Here is a 22,565-nt window from a genome sequence, read left to right on the forward strand (position 1 = left end):
ACCCCACCGCCTAGGTAAGGCTTGGGGATCACCTAATTGGAATCGATATGAGCAAGCACTCGAAGAAGAAAAGACGGTTACTCACCTTTGTAACTGTTGTTCTTCGAGATGTGTTGCTCATATCCATTCCAAACCCGCCCTCCTTCCCCACTGTCGGAGTAGCCGGCAAGAAAGAACTGAGGGGCGGTTGGGTTGGCAGAGGTATATATCCGACACCATAGCAGCGCCACTCCAGGGGGCGCCCAGCCAACCCACCAAGCGTTGCTAGGGTAAAAATCTTCCGACAAACGTGCACGCGGCGCGCGCACATGTAACTGGAATGGATATGAGCAACACATCTCGTCTTTTTCTTTTGATATTCTTCAGTGGGATCGGAGAATAGTGGCCTGTAGGATGTGGTGTTGGAGAGTTGCCTGGCAGCCTCCTGTTCATAATCTGATCTGTTCATTATGACTACAGCTTGTGTGGCACTAGGGGGAACCCAGATGTCTGGCCTGAGAGACCGTCACTGGCCTGGCCTGACACCTGTTCCCATCCCTCCAGAGGGGCACCAGAGCACCGTCCCCCTGCCCAGGGAACGTCTGAGTTGGAGCTCCCTAGAGAGAGCAGAGGGGCTGCGGCTTGGCCAGCCTGGCTGGGGCTCTGTGCTGGGGCTAGGGCTAAGCTCTGATCTCCCCTGCAGATGGCGGTGCTGGAGATCCAGTCCAATGGGGACAGCCGAGTCTCAGAGGAGGCGATTGCTCGGGCGAGGCACTCCTTGGATGATCCCAACATGCGGGTGAGCGAGGCGGGCCGAGCCCCGCCAGGAAACACCAAGGACATTGCAAAGAGGCCTGGCCACAATGCCCCACCTGCTGATAGACTCAGAGCTCCCCCCAGTCACCTGTTATGGGGGTTGGGGCTCCCCCCACCTCAACTTCCTTCTCAGGCTCTGCAGGGCTTCAGAATCCCGCCAAGCCCTTGCAGTCCTAATCTCCCTCTTGGGAACTACGGGGCTCCCAATCCCCACTCCAGTCTCCTTCTCAGGATCCATGGGGCTCCAGGTCCCCCACTGGCCCAATCTCCCTCCAGCCCAACCCTCTGAATGGAGGGAGATTATATCTAGAGTCCTCAACTTAAGTCTGCTAGGTAAAAGATTAAAGTCCAGGACCTGAAATGCTTCCAGTTCTATGCACAGGGCATTAGACAGGCAGAACTACAGGGTCTCAATGCACAGTTGAGAGATTGGTGCAGGGAGGAGGGTTTTAGGTTTATTAGGAACTGGGGAACGTTTTGGGAAAGGAGGAGCGTATACAGAAGGATGGGCTCCATGTAAACCAAAATGGAACCAGATTGTTGGCACGTAACATTAAAAAGGTTGTAGAGGATGTTTTAAATTAAGGACAGGAGGAAAGCTGACAGGTGCAGAGGAGATGAGTTTATCAAAGGGGAAACTCTGTATTCTAGTAAAGAGTATAGGAAAGAAGTTGGTAAAGTCCAGGTAGGAGCTTGTGAGGAACAGTCAAACCTACAAGTGTCCCATTTAAATGTAACACATGAATATTGACAAAATATATAAATGCTAGAAGTCTAAATACTAAGACGGGTGAACTAAAGTGACTGGCATTAAATGAGAAGATTGCAGAAACTTGGTGGAATGAAGATAATCAATGGGAAATAGAATCGTAGGACTGGAAGGGACCTCGAGAGGTCATCTAGTCCAGTCTCCCACACTCATGGCAGGATTAAGTATTATCTAGACCATCCCTGCAAGGTGTTTGTCTAACCTGCTTTTAAAAACCTCCCATGATGGAGATTCCATAACCTCCCTGGGCAATTTATTCCAGTGCTTCACTACCCTGATAGGAAGCTTTTCCTAATGTCCAACCTAAACCACCCTTGCTGCAATTTAAGCCCATTGCTTCTTGTCTTATCCTTAGAGGTTAAGGTGAACAATTTTTTCTCCCTCCTCCATATACCAATCTTTTATGTACTTGAAAACTGTTATCATGTCCCCTTTCTATCTTCTCTTCTCCAGACTAAACAAACCCAATTTTTTCAATCTTCCCTCATAGGTCATGTTTTCTAGCCCTGTGATCATTTTTGTTGCTCTTCTCTGTATTTTTTCCAATTTGGCCACACCTTTCCTGAAATGTGGTGACCAGAACTGGACACAATACTCCCGTTGAGCGCGGTAATACCATGATACAATATATACAGGAATGACAGAGTAGGTTGTGCTGGTGGGGGCATTGCACTGTATGTGAAAGAAAGCATGGAGTCAAATTAGTAAAAATCTTTAATGAATCAAACTGTACCATAGAATCTCTCTGGATAGAAATTCCATGTTTGAATAATAAGAGTATAGCAGAAGGAATATACTACTGACCACGTGGCCAGGATGGTGAGGGTGATTGTGAAATGCTCAGGGAGATCAGAAAGGCTACCAAGGGAGAAAATGCAATAACAATAATAATAATAAAATACCCTCAAATTGATTGGGTACATGTCACCTCAGCATGGGATGCAAAAATAAAATTTCTAGACAGCATAAATGACTACTTCTTGAAGCAGCTTGTCCTGGAACCCACAAGGGGAGAGACAATTCTTGATTTAATCCTAAATAGACCAAAGATCTGGTCCAAGAGGTGAATATAGCTGAACTGCTTGGTTATAGCAACCATAACATAATTCAATTTAACATCCTTAGGGGGTGGGGGAATTGCCAAAGAAACCCACTACAGTAGCATTAACTTCAAAATTGAGAACTACGCAGTAATGAAGAGGCTCGTTAGATGGAAATTAAAAGGAAGAGTCACAAGGGTGAAATGCCTGCAAACTGCATGTAGATTATTTAAAACACATAATAGAAGCTCAAACTAAATGTGAACCCTAAGTAAAAACAGGAAAAGGACCAAAAAATGCCACCATGACTGAACAGCAGTGTAAAATAGGCAGTTAGAAGCAAAAATGCATCCTTTAAAAATGGTAAGTCAAATCCTAGTGAGGAAAATGGAAAGGAGCAGAAACTGTCAAGTTGGGTATACAAGTATAATAAAGCAGGCCAAGAAAGACTTTGAAGAGCAACTAGCTAAGGACACAAAAACTAACAGCAATTTTTTAAAAATACATCAGAAACAGGAAGCCTGCCTAACAGTCAGTGGAGCCACTGGACAATTGAGGAGCTAAAGGTGCACTCAAAAAAGATAAGGCCATTGTGGAGAAGCTAGGTGAATTCTCTGCATTGGTCTTCACTGCAGAGGATATGGGGGAGATCCCCACACCTGAGCCATTCTTTTTAGGTGGCCAGTCTGAGGAACTGTCCCAGACTGCGGTCTCAGTAGAAGAGGTGTAGGAACAAATTAATTTATTATTGTTTAATTTATCATCAGGACCAGATGGTATTCACCCAACAGTTCTGAAAGAAGTCTAATATGAAAATGCAGAACTTACTAACTGTGGTGTAAAAGCAGTAAAGAATCCTGTGGCACCTTATAGACTAACAGACGTTTTGGAGCATGAGCTTTCGTGGGTGAATACCCACTTCGTCAGATGCATGTAGTGGAAATTTCCAGGGGCAGGTATATATATGCAAGCAAGCTAGAGATAACAAGGTTAGTTCAATCAGGGAGGATGAGGCCCTGTTCTAGCAGTTGAGGTGTGAAAACCAAGGGAGGAGAAACTGCTTTTGTGGTTGGCAAGCCATTCACAGTCTTTGTTTAATCCTGAGCAGATGGTGTCAAATTTGCCGATGAACTGAAGCTCAGCAGTTTGTCTTTGAAGTCTGGTCCTGAACTTTTTTTTGCTGCAGGATGGCCATCTTAAGGTCTGCTATAGTGTGGCCAGGGAGGTTGAAGTGTTCTCCTACAGGTTTTTGTATATTGCCATTCCTAATATCTGATTTGTGTCTTTTCCGTAGAGACTGTCCAGTTTGGTCGGTGTACATAGCAGAGAGGCATTGCTGGCATATATTACATTGGTGGACGTGCAGGTAAATGAACCGGTGATGGTGTGGCTGATCTGGTTACGTCCTGTGATGGTGTCGCTGGTGTAGATATGTGGGCAGAGTTGGCATCGAGGTTTGTTGCATGGATTGGTTCCTGAGCTAGAGTTATTATGGTGCGGTGTGCAGTTACTGGTGAGAATATGTTTCAGGTTGGCAGGTTGTCTGTGGGCGAGGACTGGCCTGCCACGCAAGGCCTGTGAAAGTGTGGGATCATTGTCCAGGATGGGTTGTAGATCCCTGATGATGCGTTGGAGGGGTTTTAGCTGGGGACTGTATGTGATGGCCAGTGGAGTCCTGTTGGTTTCTTTCTTGGGTTTGTCTTGCAGTAGGAGGCTTCTGGGTACACGTCTGGCTCTGCTGATCTGTTTCCTTATTTCCTCATGCGAGTATTGTACTTTTGAGAATGCTTGGTGGAGATTTTGTAGGTGTTGGTCTCTGTTTGAGGGGTTAGAGCAGATGCGGTTGTACCTCAGTGCTTGGCTGTAGACAATGGATCATGTGATGTGCCCGGGATGGAAGCTGGAGACATGAAGGTAGGCATAACGGTCGGTAGGTTTTCATCATCTACTCAGGACACTCCCTACACTAACACCGGAACAAATCAACATACCCTTAGAGCTCCGACCAGGGTTATTCTATCTGCTACCCAAGATCCACAAACCCAGATATCCTGGATGCCCCATTATCTCGGGCATTGGCACTCTTACTGAAGGACTGTCTGAATATGTGGACTCTCTACTCAGACCCTATGCCACCAGCACTCCCAGCTATCTCCGTGACACCACTGATTTCCTGAGGAAACTACAATGCATTGGTGACCTTCCAGAAAACACCATCCTATCCACCATGGATGTAGAAGCTCTCTACACATACATCCCACACACAGATGGAATACAAGCTGTCAGGAACAGTATCCCTGATGATGCCACAGCACAACTGGCTGCTGAGCTCTGTGCCTTTATCCTCACACACAAATTTGATGACAATACATATCTCCAGATCAGTGGCACCGCTGTGGGCACCCCCATGACCCCACAATATGCCAATATTTTTATGGCCAACCTGGAACAACGCTTCCTCAGCTCTCGTCCACTCACGCCTCTTCTCTACCTACGCTACATTGATGACATCTTCATCCTCTGGACCCATGGGAAGGAGACTCTGGAAAAATTCCACCACGATTTCAACAGCTTCCACCCCACCATCAGCCTCAGCCTGGACCAATCTACATGGGAGGTCCACTTCCTAGACACCACAGTGCCAATAAGTGATGGTCACATTAACACCATCCTATACTGAAAACCTACCGACCGCTATGCCTACCTTCATGCCTTCAGCTTCCATTCCGGGCACATCACACGATCCATTGTCTACAGCCAAGCATACAGTCCCCAGCTAAAATCCCTCCAACGCATCATCAGGGATCTACAACCCATCCTGGACAATGATCCCACACTTTCACAGGCCTTGCGTGGCAGGCCAGTCCTCGCCCACAGACAACCTGCCAACCTGAAACACATTCTCACCAGTAACTGCACACCGCACCATAATAACTCTAGCTCAGGAACCAATCCATGCAACAAACCTCGATGCCAACTCTGCCCACATATCTACACCAGCGACACCATCACAGGACCTAACCAGATCAGCCACACCATCACTGGTTCATTCACCTGCACATCCACCAATGTAATATATGCCATCATATGCCAGCAATGCCCCTCTGCTATGTACATCGGCCAAACTGGACAGTCTCTACAGAAAAGGATAAATGGACACAAATCAGATATTAGGAATGGCAATATACAAAAACCTGTAGGAGAACACTTCAACCTCCCTGGCCACGCTATAGCAGACCTTAAGATGGCCATCCTGCAGCAAAAAAAGTTCAGGACCAGACTTCAAAAACAAACTGCTGAGCTTCAGTTCATCTGCAAATTTGACACCATCAGCTCAGGATTAAACAAAGACTGTGAATGGCTTGCCAATTACAAAACCAGTTTCTCCTCCCTTGATTTTCACATCTCAACTGCTAGATGGGGCCTCATCCTCCCTGATTGAATAACCTTGTTATCTCTAGCTTGCTTCTTGCTTGCATATATATGCCTGCCCCTGGAAACTTCCACTACATGCATCTGACGAAGTGGGTATTTACCCACGAAAGTTCATGCTCCAAAATGTCTGTTAGTCTATAAGGTGCCACAGGATTCTTTGCTGCTTTTACAGATCCAGACTAACACGGCTACCTCTCTGATACTTAACTGTGTTGTGTAACCTATCACTTAAATCCTCCTATCTGAAAGATGGCATGGACTGAACCCTCAGCAAGTTTGCAGATGACACTAAACTGGGAGGAGTGGTAGATACGCTAGAGGGTAGGGATAGGAAACAGAGGGACCTAGACAAATTAGAGGACTGGGACAAAAGAAATCTGATGAGGTTTAACAAGGACAAGTGGAGAGTCCTGCACTTAGAATGGAAGAATCCCATGCACTGCTACAGACTAGGGACCAAGTGGCTAGGAAGCAGTTCTGTAGAAAAGGACCTAAGAGTTACAGTGGACGAGAAGCTGGATGTGAGTCAACAGTGTGCCATTGTTGCCAAGAAGGCTAACGGCATTTTGGGCTGTATAAGTAGGGGCATTGCCGACAGATGGAGGGACGTGATCATTCCCCTCTGTACGACATTGGTGAGACCTCATCTGGAGTACTGTGTCCAGTTTTGGGCCCCACACTACAAGAAGGATGTGGAAAAATTGGAAAGAGTCCAGCGGAGGTCAACAAAAATGATTAGGGGGCTGGAGCACATGTCTTATAAGGAGAGGCTGAGGGAACTGGGATTGTTTAGTCTGCAGAAGAGAAGAATGAGCAAGGAGTCATGGGACAAGAGGGAAGGTCCTCTCATGGATCAGTAACAGGTTGAAAGATAGGAAACAGGGTAGGAATGAATGGTTAGTTTTCAAAATGGAGAGAGGTAAATAGCAGGGTGCCCCAAGGATCTATACTGGAACCGGTGCTGTTCAACATATTCATAAATGATTTGGAAAAGGGGTGAACAATAAGGTGGGAAAATTTGCGGATCATACAAAACTACTCAAGATAGTTAAGTCCAAAGCTAACTGGGAAGAGCTACAAAGGAATCTCACAAAAGGAATACTCAGGGACTGGGCAACAAAATAGCATATGAAATTCAGTGTTGATAGGTGCAAAGTAATGCACACTGGAAAACATATCCCAACTATACATATAAAGTGATGAGGTCTAAATTAGCTGTTACACCTCAAGAAAGATCTTGGAGTCACTGTGGGTGGTTCTCTGGAAACATCCACGCAGTATGCAGCGGCAGTCAAAAAAGCGATCAGAATGTTGGGAATCATTAAGAAAAGGATAGATAAAATAAGACAGAAAATATCATCATGCCACTATATAAATCCATGGTACACCCACACCTTGAATACTGCGTGCAGTTCGGTTGCCCCATCTCAAGAAAGATGTATTAGAATGGGAAAAAATGCAGAGAAGGGCAATGAAAATGATAGGGGTATGAAACAACTTCTACAGAAGGACAGAGTAAAAAGATTGGGACTTCCATTTTAAAAAGGAGAGAATTAACAGGGGATATGATAGAGTTCTATAAATCATGAATGCTGTAGAGAAAATGAATAAGGAATTGTTATTTACCCCTTCACATAACACAAGAACCAGGGGTCATCCAATGAAATTAACAGGCAGCATGTTTAAAACAAAGAAAGTAGTTCTTCACACAATGCACAGTCAAGCTGTGGAACTCTTTGCCAGAGAATGTTGTGAAGGCCAAGACAATAACAGAGTTCAAAAAAGAATGAGATAAGTTTATGGAGAGTAGGTCCATCAATGGCTATAATAGCCAGGATGGGCAGGGATGCAACAACCCTATGCTCTGGGTGTCTCTAAACCTCCAACTGCTGGAAGCATCTAGCACCGGTCATTCTCAGAGACAGGATACTGGGCTAGGTGGACTATTGGGGAGGGTGTCTAACAGCCCATCAGAATAAGCCCCTGAGAGCCTTTCCTGAGCGCAGAGCAAAGGCGCTCAGGTGCTGATTCTGATGGGCTGTTAGACACCCCCCCTCCCCAATTCTTTTTCCAGTCTCCTTGCTGAATTTCCCCTGCATCCTCCACACTCACATTGCTCAGCAGCGTTAGGAGCCAGTGCTCCTGGCAGCCCAGCCTCATGCTGCAATGGGACCCCCAGGAACACTGTCCCCTTAAAGTGATACCACGAATTCCACGACCATTGCACCGAAGTCTGTGCACTCTGCAGTGCCCTCTGGTGATGCTGCCCATTGGCATGAGGCTACTGGAGCCCTCAGAGTATGGGCACTCATTGCCTCTCCTGGGCATGAGCAGGAGACGGGCAGCTGTGGTGGGGCTGCAATAGTGGTAGGTCTCTGCAGTGCCGCAGGCTCACCCCCCATCCCTTTTGCCTCTCAGGACTTCATTCTGGGGTGCCTGCTCCTCAACCCGGACAAGCGGCCGACAGCCCATAACCTGCTCTTCCACCAGGTGCTCTTTGAGGTCCACTCCCTCAAACTGCTGGCAGCGCACTGCTTCATCAACAACCAGTGTGAGTGGGGACAAGGAACAGGGACTCTCAGCCACAGCACCCTGGCACTAGACAGGGCCTTGAGCAGGGCTGTACCAGAGGCAGCCACCCAAATCCCTGCCCCGGCGTAGCCGAGGGCATGGGAAAGGCTCTCTAGGCCCCTCCTCGGGGAAAGGGGAGGCTCAGGCCCCTAGCTGTGGGGAGAGTTTGTGCAGAGCTCCCACCTGACAGGTTCTTCTCTTGGCTTTGCTGTAGACCTGATGCCGGAGAACGTGGTGGAGGAGAATACGAAGGGGCTGGACCTGAACATGGTGATGGCGGAGATCCGGCTAGAGGGGCGGCCCGCAGTGCAGTGGAGGTGAGACCCCTGGGAAGGGGGATCTTGGGGCAGCCCCAGCAGGGAGTGTGGATGGGCAGGAAACCCTGCAACCTCCACGCCCTGGAAAGATGGCTTGGTGCTCCTAATATCACTGCCCCACCTCTCCCCTAGCCCCCCTCTCTGCCCCTCCTTGCCCCACTGTCCTCAGTAACTTCTCCCCTCCTGTTTCTCTTCCAGATACTCAGAAGTCTCCTTCCTGGAGCTTGACAAGTTCCTGGAGGATGTCAGGTGAGCTGGGGTTGGGTGTTGTCCCACGGATCCCTCAGCCAGGCCTGTTCAGAAGCTCCATGCATGGACAACGTGCTGCCACTGAGGCTCCGGCAGACAGGGCCTCAGCCCGTCCACTCCAGAGACCTGAGCTCAGGCTCTCTACTGCAAGCACCAGTGGAGTGGCTGGTTTCGTTCAGTGCTGACCACTGGATGCCAGACAGTGCCTCGTCCCTGGGCTGCGTGAAGCTGCCAGTGTCATGAACACTGCAGGGAAGCTTTCGCAGAAATGTTTCCTTTCTGCTGAGTGGTTTCTGGGTCAGTTCCTGATTTGTCCCCCTCCCCATGGGGGCCGTTCTGTCCACAGCCCCTGAACCATGCGGGCCCCCAAGGCAGCCATGTCTGGAGTGGGGGGAAGGGCTTGTGCCCTGCTGCCTCCCCCACATCAACAGGGCCCAGCTTCTCCTCCTCCTGGAGCACAGCTCCCCTGGGCCATGACCCTTCCTTCGCCCCTTGCTAGCTGGGCCTGGGCATGGGGGGAGGGATAGCTCAGGGGTTTGAGCATTGGCCTACTAAACCCAGGGTTGTGAGTTCAATCCCTGAGGGGGCCATTAAGGGAACTGGGGTAAAAATCTGGGGATTGGTCCTGCTTGGAGCAGGGGGTTGGACTAGATGACCTCCTGAGGTCCCTTCCAACCCTAATAGTCTATGATTCTATGGCTGGTTCCACCTGATCTGTGTCTCTGTGGCAGGAATGGGATCTATCCCCTGATGAACTTTGCTGCCACCAGGCCCCAGCTGCTCCCGCGTGCGCTCTCCCAGCCTCAGGAGGACCCCCAGAAAGCCAAGACGCCCACCCCGGAGCCTTTCGATGTGGAGACGAGGAAGGTAAGGGAGAAAGTGGGACCATTTCAAATGCCACCCTGGGGACAGCACCCCCTGCTTGAACTAGGCAGACAGTGCCCTTCTCTGCCGCAGTCTTGCCCTGTGGACTCCTCTCCCACAGGTCTGGCACTGTCCCCCAGCCCCACTGTGAGTTCTTCCGCAGGCACAAGAGAGATATTTCCAGTGCCCACAGTGAGTGCTGTGGGCTCCCCACCTGAGATCGAGTTAATGCGCTTTGTTCTCAGCGTTGACCTGTCAGAGCAGCCAGGCAGGGCTGGGGCGGGTCTCTGGTGCATTTCCCAGTAGGTCCATGGACAGCACTAAAGCCCAGTGCATGATGGCAGGCAGGGATTGATTATTCTTTGATCCTGACATTACAGTGAGACCCCAGCTGAGATCAGGCCCCAGTTCTGTTGGGTGCTGCACAGAGAGAGAGAGAGAAATCCCTGCCCCACGCTGCTTGCGCTCTGGTGGAAGGTACAGTCTTGCCAAATGGGCAGAGCAAAGAATTGAAGGGAGCAGGGGAGTGGGGCAAGCATGAGCGGACGCACGGTTACAGACACTCTCTTTATTATTCCTATCTATTCTTTGTATTATGGTAGCTCTAGATGTGGTGTTGTAGAAATATATAACAGAGGCAATCCCTGCCCCAGAACACTTACAGTCCAGGTGTAGGACTGGAGACAGTAGGTGGATATAACAGGCAGAGGGGGCACAAGGAAACAGTGAGACTATACGGGTCAGGATGAAAAGCAGAGGTCACAGCACACCAGCTGCCTAAGCAGTGCTGCGGTTTGTGTGGATCTGGCAGCAGGGGGTGTTAAGGAGGGATTTGAAAGAGGACAATGAAGTGGCTTTGCAGAGTGTTTCGGGGAGCTGCTCCCTTGCACGGGGGGGGGGGTGCAATGAGAGATGACTTGCATGGAAATTTCTAAAATGGGCAATCAAGACTGGCATCATTTCCTGAATGAATGAAGGAGTGGCTATGTCTATGGTACATGAAAAAAATGGGGCAAGCGGAGATAGGTCATGAAAGGCTCTACAGCAAGGGTGGGCAAACTTTTTGTCCTGAGGGCCACATCTGGGTATGGAAATTGTATGGCAGGCCATGAATACTCACAAAACTGGAGGTTGGAGTGTGGGAGGGGGTGAGGACTCTGGCTGGGGAAGCGGGCTCTGGAGTGGAGCCAGAAATAAGTAGTTCAGGGTATGGGAGGGGGCTCCAGGCTGGGGCAGTGGGTTGGGATGTAGGGGTGGAGGTTAGGGCTCTGGATGGGGGTGTAGGCTCTGGAATGGCGTTGGGGGTGCAGGAGGGTGCTCTAGGCTGGGACCAAGGGGTTCAGCGGGCAGGAGGGGGATCTGGGCTGGGGCCGGGAGTTGGGGCGTGGGAAGGGTCAGGGGTACAGGCTCCAGGCAGCGCTTACCTCAAGCAGCTCCCAGAAGCAGCAGCATGGCCCCCTCTCTGGCTCCTATGCGGAGGTGCAGCCAGGCGGTTCTGCACACTGCTCCATCCGCAGGTGCCCAGCCAATGGGAGCTGCGAAGGCAGTGCTTGGGGCGGGGCTGGGGGCAGTGTGTGGAACCCCCTACACGTAGGAGCCAGAGAGCGGACATGATACAGCTTCCAGGAACCACATGGAGCCATGGCATGCACAGAGTGGGGCAAGCCCTGGACCCTGCTCCCCGGCTGGAGCGCTGGGGCAGGACAAGCCCCGGACCCTACTCCCTGGCAGGAATTTGAGGGCCAGATTAGAATATCTGAAGGGCCGGATGCAGCCTCTGGGCTGTAATTTGCCCACCGCTGCTCTAGAGTGAAGGCACCTAGTGTATGTCTTTGAAGTGGAAGAGGCACTAGCAGAGGGACACAAAGGGGGGAATCAAAATGAGAAGCCAAGAAAAAGACTTCTGTGCTTATTGTTTGTAAAGCCATATTGCCGACGAGCCCCTGTGAACAGCGCTGGAAACTGCACAAACACTGACCAGAAAGACAGCCTTGCCTCAAACAGCTGACCATCTAAGTAGCTGTGTTTTTAAGGGCTATAGGTGAACCTAAATGGCATTTGTCAAGGCCAGAGATGAGGAGGTTGCTGTAGCAGGCACGTGAGATGATGAGGGCCTGGATGAGAGGTTTAGCTGTGTGGACAGAGATTAAAGGGCACCGCCTCCTTTCATATGCAGAGTTCAACCACCAGGTGATAGCCGATAGCCTCTGTATCGAGGGAGGCTAGACATTGTAAACCAGACTCCAGACATCAAGCGGGGCACCCTTCTACCACAGGTTATTGTCTGCGATGCTGCCTCATGGTCACAGCATGGGGAGGAAACCAGGCCAGGCCAATGCATGATCTACCTCCTGGTGTAGACTGCGCTAGGTCAACAGGAGAATTCTGCCGTCAGCCTAGCTACCTACAGTGACGGGAGACATCCTCCCTTGGCATAGCTGGTGTCTACACTGAAGTGCTATTGCTGTGTTGCATGTGTAGACAAGTCCCTAGGGAGTTAGACTCTTTCCAACTGGTGCTTCCATTGTGTGAGAACATAGTTTTCAGCTCCCTGGCAGCATGGACCATCCATGCATGCTAAAGGGCTAGTAGCGCTCTTGTCCCGGAGTGCATGAACTGCCACAGCAAAGTGGGTCAAAGAGAAGAGCCATCATGTCACACCCCAGTCAGCAGGAGTGGGATTCCGCCTCGAGTACAAGCTGGTGCTGAATGTTGTTTCCTATCTGAGAATGGGGCATTAGGCAGCTGGAAAGCCTGGATCATAATGGTGTTTTGCAGAAAGAAGTGGCAGGATTAGAACCCGGCCTGGATGTGAGGATCTAGAGGGAGGGCTGAGTGGAAGGTGGCACCCATATTACAGACCTGAGTGGGAGGGAGGATGGAGGTGTTGTCTACAGTGATTGAGAAAGGAGGAAGGAGAGACTGGGGAAGGGAAAGATTAAGAGCTTGGAACAATTTGCAGGTGGTGAGTCAATCAGAGTTTTAGGGCCTAAATAATTGCTGCTTTCACTAGGCGCTGGTTTCCTCTGGGCCCCAGGGGTGCTCAACCCCCTGCTCTGCCCCAGGTCCCACCCCACCCAACCCCTTCCCCCAAGCCTCCACCCCGCCTCACCTCTTCCTGGTGCTGGCCCTGCCCCCTCCACCCCTTCCCAAACCCCCAGCCCTGCTCTGTCCCAGGCCCCACCCAGCCTCTTCCCCCCAAGCCCTCTCTCCATTCCGCCTCTTCCCACCCCCATGCCACCCCTTCCCCCAAGTCCCCATCCCCACCCCTTCCCATCCCACTCTTCCCCCACCCCGCCTCTTCCTGCCCAGTTCCACCCCCTCCCCCAAGCACACCCTATTCCCGCTCCTTCCTCTCCCTCCCTGCACCTCCTGCGGGCAAGAAGCACTGGGAGGGAGGGGGAGGAGTGGAGGCACTGGGGATGTGGGAACTTGGCTGCCGGTGGGTGCTAAGCACCCACTATTTTTTTTCCGTGGGTGCTCCAGGGCTCAGCACCCACAGAGTCAGCGCCTCTAGCTGCTTTATAACAATCCGGAGGGGACAAATGTGCCAGTGTTTCTGTGTTGTTAGATACTGTATCATTGTTCCCCTCTCCCCTCAACCTCTGGGGACCAGTGGGGCTGTGGGTTCCTTGGCCAGGCCCACGGCCATGACTGTGTGTGTTTGTGCAAGGCACAGCTCAGTGGGGTCCTGACCCCGACTGGGGGCCGCTTGTGCTGCCTTACTAACAATTAGAACGTGAGACATTAATGATCTCAGATGTGCCTCCTGCCACCAGCACCAGCATTTCAAAACTGGATTTTCAGAACTGGAGTGAAGTGCTTGGCTAAGCCGGTGCTGGCAGAGAATGGGGGCAAGGGCGCTCATCAGGCAGGAGGAGGCGGCATCATTGAGACAGCTGCTGGGGCTAATGGATGAAGGAGGAAAGAAACTGCCTGGCTGGAGCCAGGAGGGTTAGAGGCTGTGGGTGGTGGGGAGGGAGGTCTTGTCAGGTGATGTGACTCTGTGTTTTTTAAATGTTTGCAGGATCCTGCTCGGCTCAGTGGGGTCAGCAAAGCAAACAAGTATCAGGGTGCAGAAGGAATGTGCTAGGGATGTGCTGGTGCCATTCTGTACATAGATGGGACCCTGCGCCCCATGCTGGTTGCCCTAGCTCAGACAGGGCCCAACAGGAATTGAGGAGGCTCGGAGACAGGGGATGGGGATGACTGAGGCTGAGGAGACCCCTGGCTAGGAGAGCCAGGAGCCTGGGGCTCTGTGGTTTGGAGAGGGGCCATGATGGATGGGTACAGAATAAATGCTGAGGTTCACCAGGTGTCAGCCAGGCCAGGAGCATAGCAGGATCAGAAAGGTGCAGGCAAAGTATATGGCCATGAACACCCAGAGCTGTAATATTAAAACGTAACCAAGAGTTTGGGAAGGGCTGTAACCCCTCCTGCTTCAGGGGGGAGCCAACCCCTAACAAACGGGGATAGGAGATTTTCCTTGATGGGAAGGTTACTCCATAAGTGTCCCCTACACAGTGTTCTGGCACCTTCCTCTTAATCAGCTCGTGCTGCCCCTGGCAGGGACAAGTACTGGTTCAGATGGACCCTGGGCTGGCCCAGTCTGGCAATTCCAATGCGATAGAAATGGGGGAGGGAATGGGAGAAGGTTTTAGGTGGCATATAGGCAGCTGGGGTTGTGGGATGTAAGTTGGAGGGGGGAAGTCAAGCTGCTTGGCCAGGGATATGGCAGAGCTGAGGAGGGGAGAGCGCATATGTCCCGTGCAGCTCCCACGCTGATGTTTGTCTTGGTCTCTCCTAGGTGGTGCAGATGCAGTGTAGCATGGAGATGAATGAAGAGAAGACCCAGTGGCATGTAAGTGATGAGCCCAGCAGAGCTCACAGCACTGGGCCAGTACCAGAGCATGACCTTCTTGGTCTGTCCTTCCCCTTTTCCCTCGAACAAAGATTGGTAGGACATTTGTTACAGTGGCAGGCAGGGGCCCACTGTGCAGGGTGCTGCAGAAACAGAGTCCCAGCTAGCCAGTTCCAGCAGGGTGCCCCAAAGAGCTCCCTGGTTTTAGGAAGACAGCTGGGCCGATGATCCAGGATAAACGGCATGGAAGAAAGCAGAGACATATGAGGGTGGCGCTGGCACTGTTGGTGAGGCAATGCAATAAGAGCAGTGAAGGCTGATGGAGTGCTGATTACCAGTCTCCTAACGAGCAAAACGAGGTGATCCCAGCAGTAACCATCAGTAAAGCAGACTTCTGTCCCCAGTAACGTACAACACTTGAAGATAGCGGAGCCAGGAACAGCACTGGAGGATTAAATCAGGCCAGGCAAACCTGACTGCCGCATTGGCTAGAATTAGTCAGTGGGGCAGGGACTGTCCTGCTGTGTGTGGGCAGCACTGCTAGGACAGGATCAGCAGTAACAAGAACACAGCAGACTCCATCTAGAAGTTAGTAGAGCAGCTTCTCAATCTGCGTCAGGATCAAACTCCAGGGTCTCACATGTTAGCCTGTGCTTCCTCCAAGACCTGCTGTTACACCCTGTGCTCTGCCCGCTGCCTCTCACTCTTGACCCTGAGAATTCATTACACCACACCCTGTGCTTAGAGATGACCCTTCTTCTGTGCATCCAGTGCCAGCTCAGCACCTTCATTGCCTTTCCCAAGATTCACTGCTGTCACATAGGTTGTGTCTAGATGAGCAGGTTGCACTGGTTTAACTCACAGCAATTTTTAAACCAATGTAGTTAAACTGGTGCAAGCCCTTGAGTGGCCGCTCTTGGGAGTTCAAGAGAAACTGAAGTATGTTGCTCTTAAATCAAAATAAGTGCCCACATCAGGGTTAGCATCGGTTTAGCTAAATCAGCTTAAAATCATACCTTCAGTTAAACCAGTGCTGCTTTCTTGTGTAGACAAGCCTGAACCCAAACCCCAGATCTGAACCCTGCCAGCTGGGCCCGCTCTGAGTTTAGTGGGTGGCTCCTTTCTTATAATGGGGCAAACCCAAACATGAGGTGCAAACTCATGAACTATGGGAGGGGATCAAAATCCACAGACCTGTGTCTCTTTTCTGTTGCTTCTCTCCTGTCTGTGGCCTCCCACACTTGGTCCTTGCAGTCTCCTGGTGTTTCTCCAAAGATGACTGTAAGCTCCTTAGGGGTAGGGCCCTTACCGCCATAAGAATGGCCATACTGGATCAGAGCAAAGGTCCATCTAGCCTAGTATCCTGTCTCCCAACAGTGGTCAATGCCAGGTGCCTCAGAGGGAATGAATAGAACAGGGAATCATCAAGTGATCCATCCCGTTGTCCATTCCCAGCTTCTGGCAAACAGAGGCTAGGGACTCCATGTGTTTTGTGGGGCTGGGTGCCCCCATGCTGTCGTATAAATCAGTACTTGTCATAGGTCTAACGCTGGCTGCAGCGTCTCTCCATTCTGCTTGGCCAAGTTGTGTAGTCACACAGGGGCTAATACTAGCTAATAGGCCATGACCAAAGGGGGTTGGTAAATGGCCAGGGACGACACTGGGGGATGCTGGGACTAGAGCTGTGTCTTCTCTGATCTGGAAGAGGAGAGCATAAGTTGCAGATGCTACTTAATGAGGCAGAGTTGTGACCAGCAAAGTCAGAGAAATGCAGGGACCTGGGGAGAGCTGAGCCTTGGGCATGGAATAACAGCCTGAGACTCAGACAGTGCTCCTGAGGTGCGGGGAGATGCCTGGAACGATGGACACGGAGAGAGACTTGGGGGTTAGGGGCAGCAAATCAGATCTGAGTCTGCCATGCAGTACAGCAGTACAAAGTCCAGTAGGAGTGTGGATATGGCTCCCTCTTCTCCAGGGTCCCATGGAGACCCCAGCTGGGATCCTGCATTCAGCTCCAGGTCCCTCAATCCCAGATGTTTCTCCTAGAACAAGGAGCGGGGTGATTCCTCTGCTGTGGTGCAAGTGTTCCTGGGATCCCTTGTTCATCTCTTGGGGGTTCTGTGATTCCAGAGGGACAGGATCATGGTTTGAGGGGTCTCCTTTAGAAAGAGGGAGCTGTATCCAGGATCTGGTGATTTTTATCTGTGGCTCTTTTATCATTGCAAGGACAATAATGACACTAGGGCTTGTTCTATTCAGCTAAAATTCTCCTGAGGGATCCTTGGAGGGATCCTGAGCCCTTTATCCTCTGTGAGGAACTCCCAGAGCACTCACTGCAGCCTGGAGTGAGGTCGGAGAGGGAAAGACTTGGGGTTGTTGCACTGGGCGGGGTGTCTCCGACCCGACCCTTCTCCCAGTGTAATGTAACATTTTAGCTGTGATAGAGGAAACGGCACATTCATTCCAGGCAGGGCATTCAAAGGGCATGTCTGACCGGCTGCCCGCGATCTCCTGCACCAGCACTACCCGCTACCCTCTGGTGCTGGCTGAAGGAGCTGCACGTTCCTCTCCTAAGGAGAAGCTGATGCTCTTTTCTAATATGCTCTCTTCCTGCTGCAGCTCACGCTCTTGCTAACCCTGGAGGACAAGCTGCACCGACAGTTGAGCTACGACCTGCTGCCAAGTAGGTTTATTTATAATTACCATTTCCTATTATTGACCTAGCAGTTGTGCCTGAGGCCCCTGAGCAGGGTTGGGCCCCCATGGCAGAAGGCCATGCTCAGACTTACAGGAGGACATGATCCTTACTCCAAAGAGCTCACAGGCTGTTTACAACCTGGTTTCCTTTCCTCTCTGTACTGGAGGAGGCAGCCTGAACCCTGCCAGCCAGGTGCAGGGTCCTGCCCACCTGTGTCCCCAGAGCAGTGGGTGTCTGGAGCTCACAGCCTTTGGGAGCATAGTGGAATGGCCATTAGGAACATTCATAGAATCATAGAAGATCAGGGTTGGAAGGGACCTCAGGAGGTATCTAGTCCCACCCCCTGCTCAAAGCAGGACCAACCCCAACTAAATCATCCCAGCCAGGGCTTTGTCAAGCCTGACCTTAAAAACCTCTAAGGAAGGAGATTCCACCACCTCCCTAGGGAACTCATTCACATTATCCTGATTAGAATTTCACCTCTGCACCCCATTACTGTGACACCTGTCAAGAGAAGAGGAAGTAGGTAGTTTCTCCCCTGAGACAGCAGCCTTTTTCTGCAGCTTTAGTAAAGGGGAAAAGTCCATGGCTGAGTGATGAGCTGCCCTTGTATGGTGTGAAAGTTCCTGGCCATTCATGCTGGCTCTGCTGCAGAGCCTAGAGGTGGTTCTCTTCAGAGTATGCTCAGTCCCAGCCCGACTCCTGAGGAAGACTGGAGCCCTCTGTAGGAAAGTGTGTCTATCTTTATCTAGCGCCCTGGAGTTAGAGTTCTTTATCTGGCCTCACAGACAGCCGAAAAGCCCAGGGCCAGGGATCTCCCTGCACAGGGCTTGGTATCATAAAAGGCCCTTTTTGGTTTCTGAGCCAAAATGAGCCAAGAATGTCAAAAGGGCATTCTGCTGAGATGGCGATACTTTGCCTGGTCTGGGAGTGGAACCTAGCAAAGCTCATTCAACCCGGCACTTGGCGTGAGGCCCACTCGGTGCTCACCTACACACTCTGTCTGCCCCGTAGTTGCATGGGCTGGTGCTCGGCCAGCCCTAGGCTCACTCCATCTGTGTCCCCAAAGCCAAATGTGTCAGCAAAAGCTTCCAGCTGGGCTGTGTGCCAAGACAGGTGCTCTCTGGAGCTGCATGAATTTCCTGTGCTCACAGTTAACCCTGTTTCTGCAGCTGACAGTTCCAAGGGCTTGGCCTCAGAGCTGGTGCACTACGGATTCATCCATGAGGTGAGCCTCCTCCCTTCTCCTTTAGAATCTGTGCGACTCCCTCAGGCAGGGATCTGCTGCCAATATATTAACACAGGACTCTCTAATTCTCCACCACACCCTATGCCTCAGGGGCATGAGGGCTCCCGAGGGGGAGGACCTGGGCCTGGGGAGTCCACTCACTTATTTTCCCATTTAAGCAAGCTTGTTCTTATGACTGTGATCAGGGTCAGTTTATGGTTGCATGATGAACTCACTACTTTTTACCACCCTGCCACTCTTTGCCTATCTGCTTTGCTCAGGCCTCGCTGCAGGCTGCTCCAGTGACAGGAGTAGCCACATTATCATGGCATGAGGCACACAGTGAGTGGGACCAAATTTAAAAATGATTCTGGAGTATGAAACTAGAAGAGCTGCCTAGATCAAAGAGCCCAGATGAGTCTCTCTGCCACCTCCTGCCTCCCCCAGAGAAGCACCCAAGCCTGCTGCTGCCCCAGACAGCAGTCACTGACCTACACTGCAGCTTTCTACCTGGCCAGAAGATGAGATCAATTCCCTCACCATCAAACTTGTGCACAGCACATTTTTCTTCAGTGGCCCCAGAGCTAGGGAGGGGCCAGCTAGTTCAGCAGTCCAGAGCCAGGGGAATGCAGATGCTTCGCGTAGCAGAGCAGCCTGGAGGAAGCCTGGCTAGGAGGAAGCAGACACACTTATTTTTGCCAAAAAATGGTGTCGCATTCTGGCCATGAGTTGGGAATTTGGAAACCGTAAGTGAAGTCTGGGAGAATTCCTCAATCTGAATCCTGACCCTACCCAAGCAGTTAGTCAGCTCCTTTGACAAACAGCTTTATCTGCTGGGCACTTGCAATACGGTGCATTTATACTTCGTTCCTGGACGAGCATTTCTGGAAAATACGTGGCTCCTGGTACAATCTGTTGATTTGAAAGTCAAACAATTTTCTGTTAAGAAGCAGAGAGAAAAGTCTTTTACAAGCCGGTGATTTTGTGGGTGTCGTGGTGTGTGTGATCCTCTGCGGCAGGGAAATTAACCAATCCTTCCTTCACTTGGGTAGGAGAATGTTACCACGAGGCTCCTGGCAATCCAATGACCCCTCTACAGCATCAGTTGCTCTGCTTACCTTTGCCTCTCTGGATCTCCACAGCCCTGTACATCTGCAGTCATGCTCACCAGGTCTTCTCTTCTCTTCTTGCTAACATAGAGACATGAGGTGATAGTGAGGATTAGATGCAGGGTGTGCTCTCAGCTACACCAAGCCTAATTAACCTGCTGATTCCTTTTTCCTAGGATGACTGTGAAATGCTGGCCAACTTCTTAGAAAATGCTTTTCACAAGCACCGGTCTCCTCCCTTGTGAGTCACCCCGATAAGTTCTGGGCAGACAGGTGCCCCCAAAGGAGGATGGGAACTGTGCCAGGCCAGAAGGAACTGTAGGGCTCTTGATCAGGCTTTCCGCTGCAGAGGTGACCTTGCTATTTGTTCCTGGCTGTATCTCTACTGTCCATCCAACCTGTGATTCAGAATGAAAATGGCAAGAAGAGAAAGGACCAGCAAACATGAGACATTACCAAGAACCCGCCAAGAATGTGCTCTCTAGTCTCCACTTCTGAAGGAGGCCAGGGTGAGCGGTGAGGTGGTTTTAGGAGTGGAGGATCATGCAGGAAGCTTTTGGTTGGCAGGATTTTTGAAGATGCAAGAGCCCACATTTGGTAAATTTACCTCTGGGAGCAAGAAACACCTTCCCTGTGGGCACTGGGGGCCATCACTTTGCTTCCTCAGCTGGAAGTGGTCACAGCAGGAGGTGAAAGAGTGGGGGGAAGTGTAGGTTTGGGAGGATCTTGAGCAGTTTCCTGTCTGCCATATTCCACCCCTTTTCCAGATCTGATTCCTCCTGCTCTGCTGGATTCCCCCAGGGCAAAGGAGCCATTGCGATGCCTTATAAGAACTGGACTCCCTCTGCTAGGCTGAGGAGAGGACATTGTGAGCTTGACTGAAAGGGCATGGGAAGAAATTGCAGGATTCCAGAACCATCAGGTGGTTCATAAAATATGGACCAACAGAACCACTACTGGTGCTGAGCACAGCCTCTGTCATTTCAGTTAGTGAATTTTTGGAAGGCTAAGAGACAAAGTCCTAGGGAAAAGCCTTGATGTCTCTTCCCTGTTTCTCCTGTGAAATGTGGAATTTCCATCATTAGACGGAAGAATGGGGGCAAATATAGCTGCTGATTTGTCAGGTTCAAGATTGGTGTATTATGCAAATAGGAATTGTGTATCAACTGCTGTGCCATGCTGCTCTGCCTGCACCTTGCTGCTCTGGGTGTACTGTTCACAGTATGCCATATGAGCCATACTGCACTGACGGTATCATGCTATGCTGACTTTCTTACACTGTGCCTGATTCCCTGTCTAGTACTGGCTGTGTATGCTTTGCCACGCAGCACAGACTTTATCATGGTATGCTAGGTTTGCCATGCTAAGCTGCTTTGCCAAGATGTCTTGGCTGTTTAATTACGTGGGTTTTCCAAGTTGTGCTAACTTTGCAGATACAGACATTTCAATGAATCAGCTGAAAAGAACAAACCGCATCACAAAACATAACTGAGTGACCCACTTGGAGTCTTTGTGGATTGTTTACTCTCCCCATTACACAAAGAAGGGGTAAAGTAGCTTCCTCCATGTCCAACTGGCTTATCCAGAGTCAGGTATACTGAAATGCTGAACAAATTAGGTGGAGAAACATTCTCCTAATGCTCGGTTCAGTGGGGCTTCTCACTCTTTCTGCTTATGCCAGGACAAGTCTGGGCTTGAGTCTATGGAAATGCTGAAAGCTTTCTTTGTGCTGTGCTTGCTTCATGACCGATGGAGCAATTAGCTCTAGTTCAGCTCCTAGTTTTCCCCTTGCTGATTTCTTTGTATAACTAACAAGTTACAGCTTGATTTCTCTAGAGAATTTTCCTGCCAGTGACTTTGCTGTGTTCTGCAGTGGTGTATTCATTCGCTAACCTCTACACAATTCCTAGAGTACATGATGCATTAGGCAAGGATGATCTGAGGGTAGGGGCTTGGCTACACTCGAAACATCAAAGCGCTGCCGAACTGTGAGTGTGGTCGCAGCGCCAGCGCTGGGAGAGAGCTCTTCCAGCGCTGCACGTACTCCACCTCCCCATGGGGATTAGCTTGCCGCGCTCCCAGCGCTGCGGCACTGTTTACACTGGTGCTTTACAGCGCTGTATCTTGCTGTGCTCAGAGGGGTGTTTTTTTCACACCCGAGTGAGAAAGTTGCAGCGCTGTAAAGCGCCAGTGTAGCCAAGGCCTGAGGAATGAAGTCCCATACCCTGAAAGAGCTCGAGCTCGTAAAACAAAACAAAACACTGGAGTCTGTCTGCTCAGCACCAAGGATTGTTGTGTTTTTTTCCTCAACACTCCCCCCCCCCCCAAAGTATTTTTTTCTGGCAGAACTCATTACAAAAATCGAATGCAAAAACAAGCCAAAGGGCTTATAATCGATGTCCTAGGTACTCATATGGCCCCCATCTACCTAGTATCTGAGTGCCTCACACTCTTTAAATACAATGCTATGTGATTCACCTTTGTGAGCCTGTATCTCATTCTGTAAGTGTGAAAAGGCACACGTCCAAAAGGGAAAGCTTCCAATTCTGTATTAAGTGACTAATTAAGTCTGCCAATCTTTTGCATCTGCTTTCCAATTTATTTCATGGACACATGAACACTATACCAG

At 50.5% G+C, this 22,565-nt stretch overlaps 1 protein-coding gene across 4 annotated transcripts in view; it reads left to right on the forward strand.

Moving 5' to 3' along the window:
- The window catches only part of NRBP2 (nuclear receptor binding protein 2), a 75,647-nt gene extending 54,172 nt beyond the window's left edge, over positions 1 to 21,475 (forward strand). For 2 of the 4 annotated variants that reach the window (XM_030554123.1, XM_030554122.1), the window contains 9 exons: positions 683 to 778; positions 8,458 to 8,590; positions 8,825 to 8,927; positions 9,126 to 9,176; positions 9,908 to 10,043; positions 14,848 to 14,901; positions 17,521 to 17,584; positions 18,772 to 18,827; positions 20,113 to 21,475. In XM_030554123.1, coding sequence (XP_030409983.1) covers positions 683 to 778; positions 8,458 to 8,590; positions 8,825 to 8,927; positions 9,126 to 9,176; positions 9,908 to 10,043; positions 14,848 to 14,901; positions 17,521 to 17,584; positions 18,772 to 18,827; positions 20,113 to 20,181 — 762 coding nt within the window. In that variant the 3' untranslated portion in view covers positions 20,182 to 21,475. Of the gene's footprint in view, positions 1 to 682; positions 779 to 8,457; positions 8,591 to 8,824; positions 8,928 to 9,125; positions 9,177 to 9,907; positions 10,044 to 14,847; positions 14,902 to 17,520; positions 17,585 to 18,771; positions 18,828 to 19,879; positions 20,019 to 20,112 lie in introns of those variants that run through there. The other 2 variants (XM_030554124.1, XM_030554126.1) reach the window with 2 other exon arrangements.
- The last annotated feature ends 1,090 nt before the right edge of the window (positions 21,476 to 22,565 follow it).

The sequence above is a fragment of the Gopherus evgoodei genome, chromosome 2, assembly GCF_007399415.2.
Source record: "Gopherus evgoodei ecotype Sinaloan lineage chromosome 2, rGopEvg1_v1.p, whole genome shotgun sequence".
Lineage (NCBI taxonomy): Eukaryota > Metazoa > Chordata > Testudines > Testudinidae > Gopherus > Gopherus evgoodei.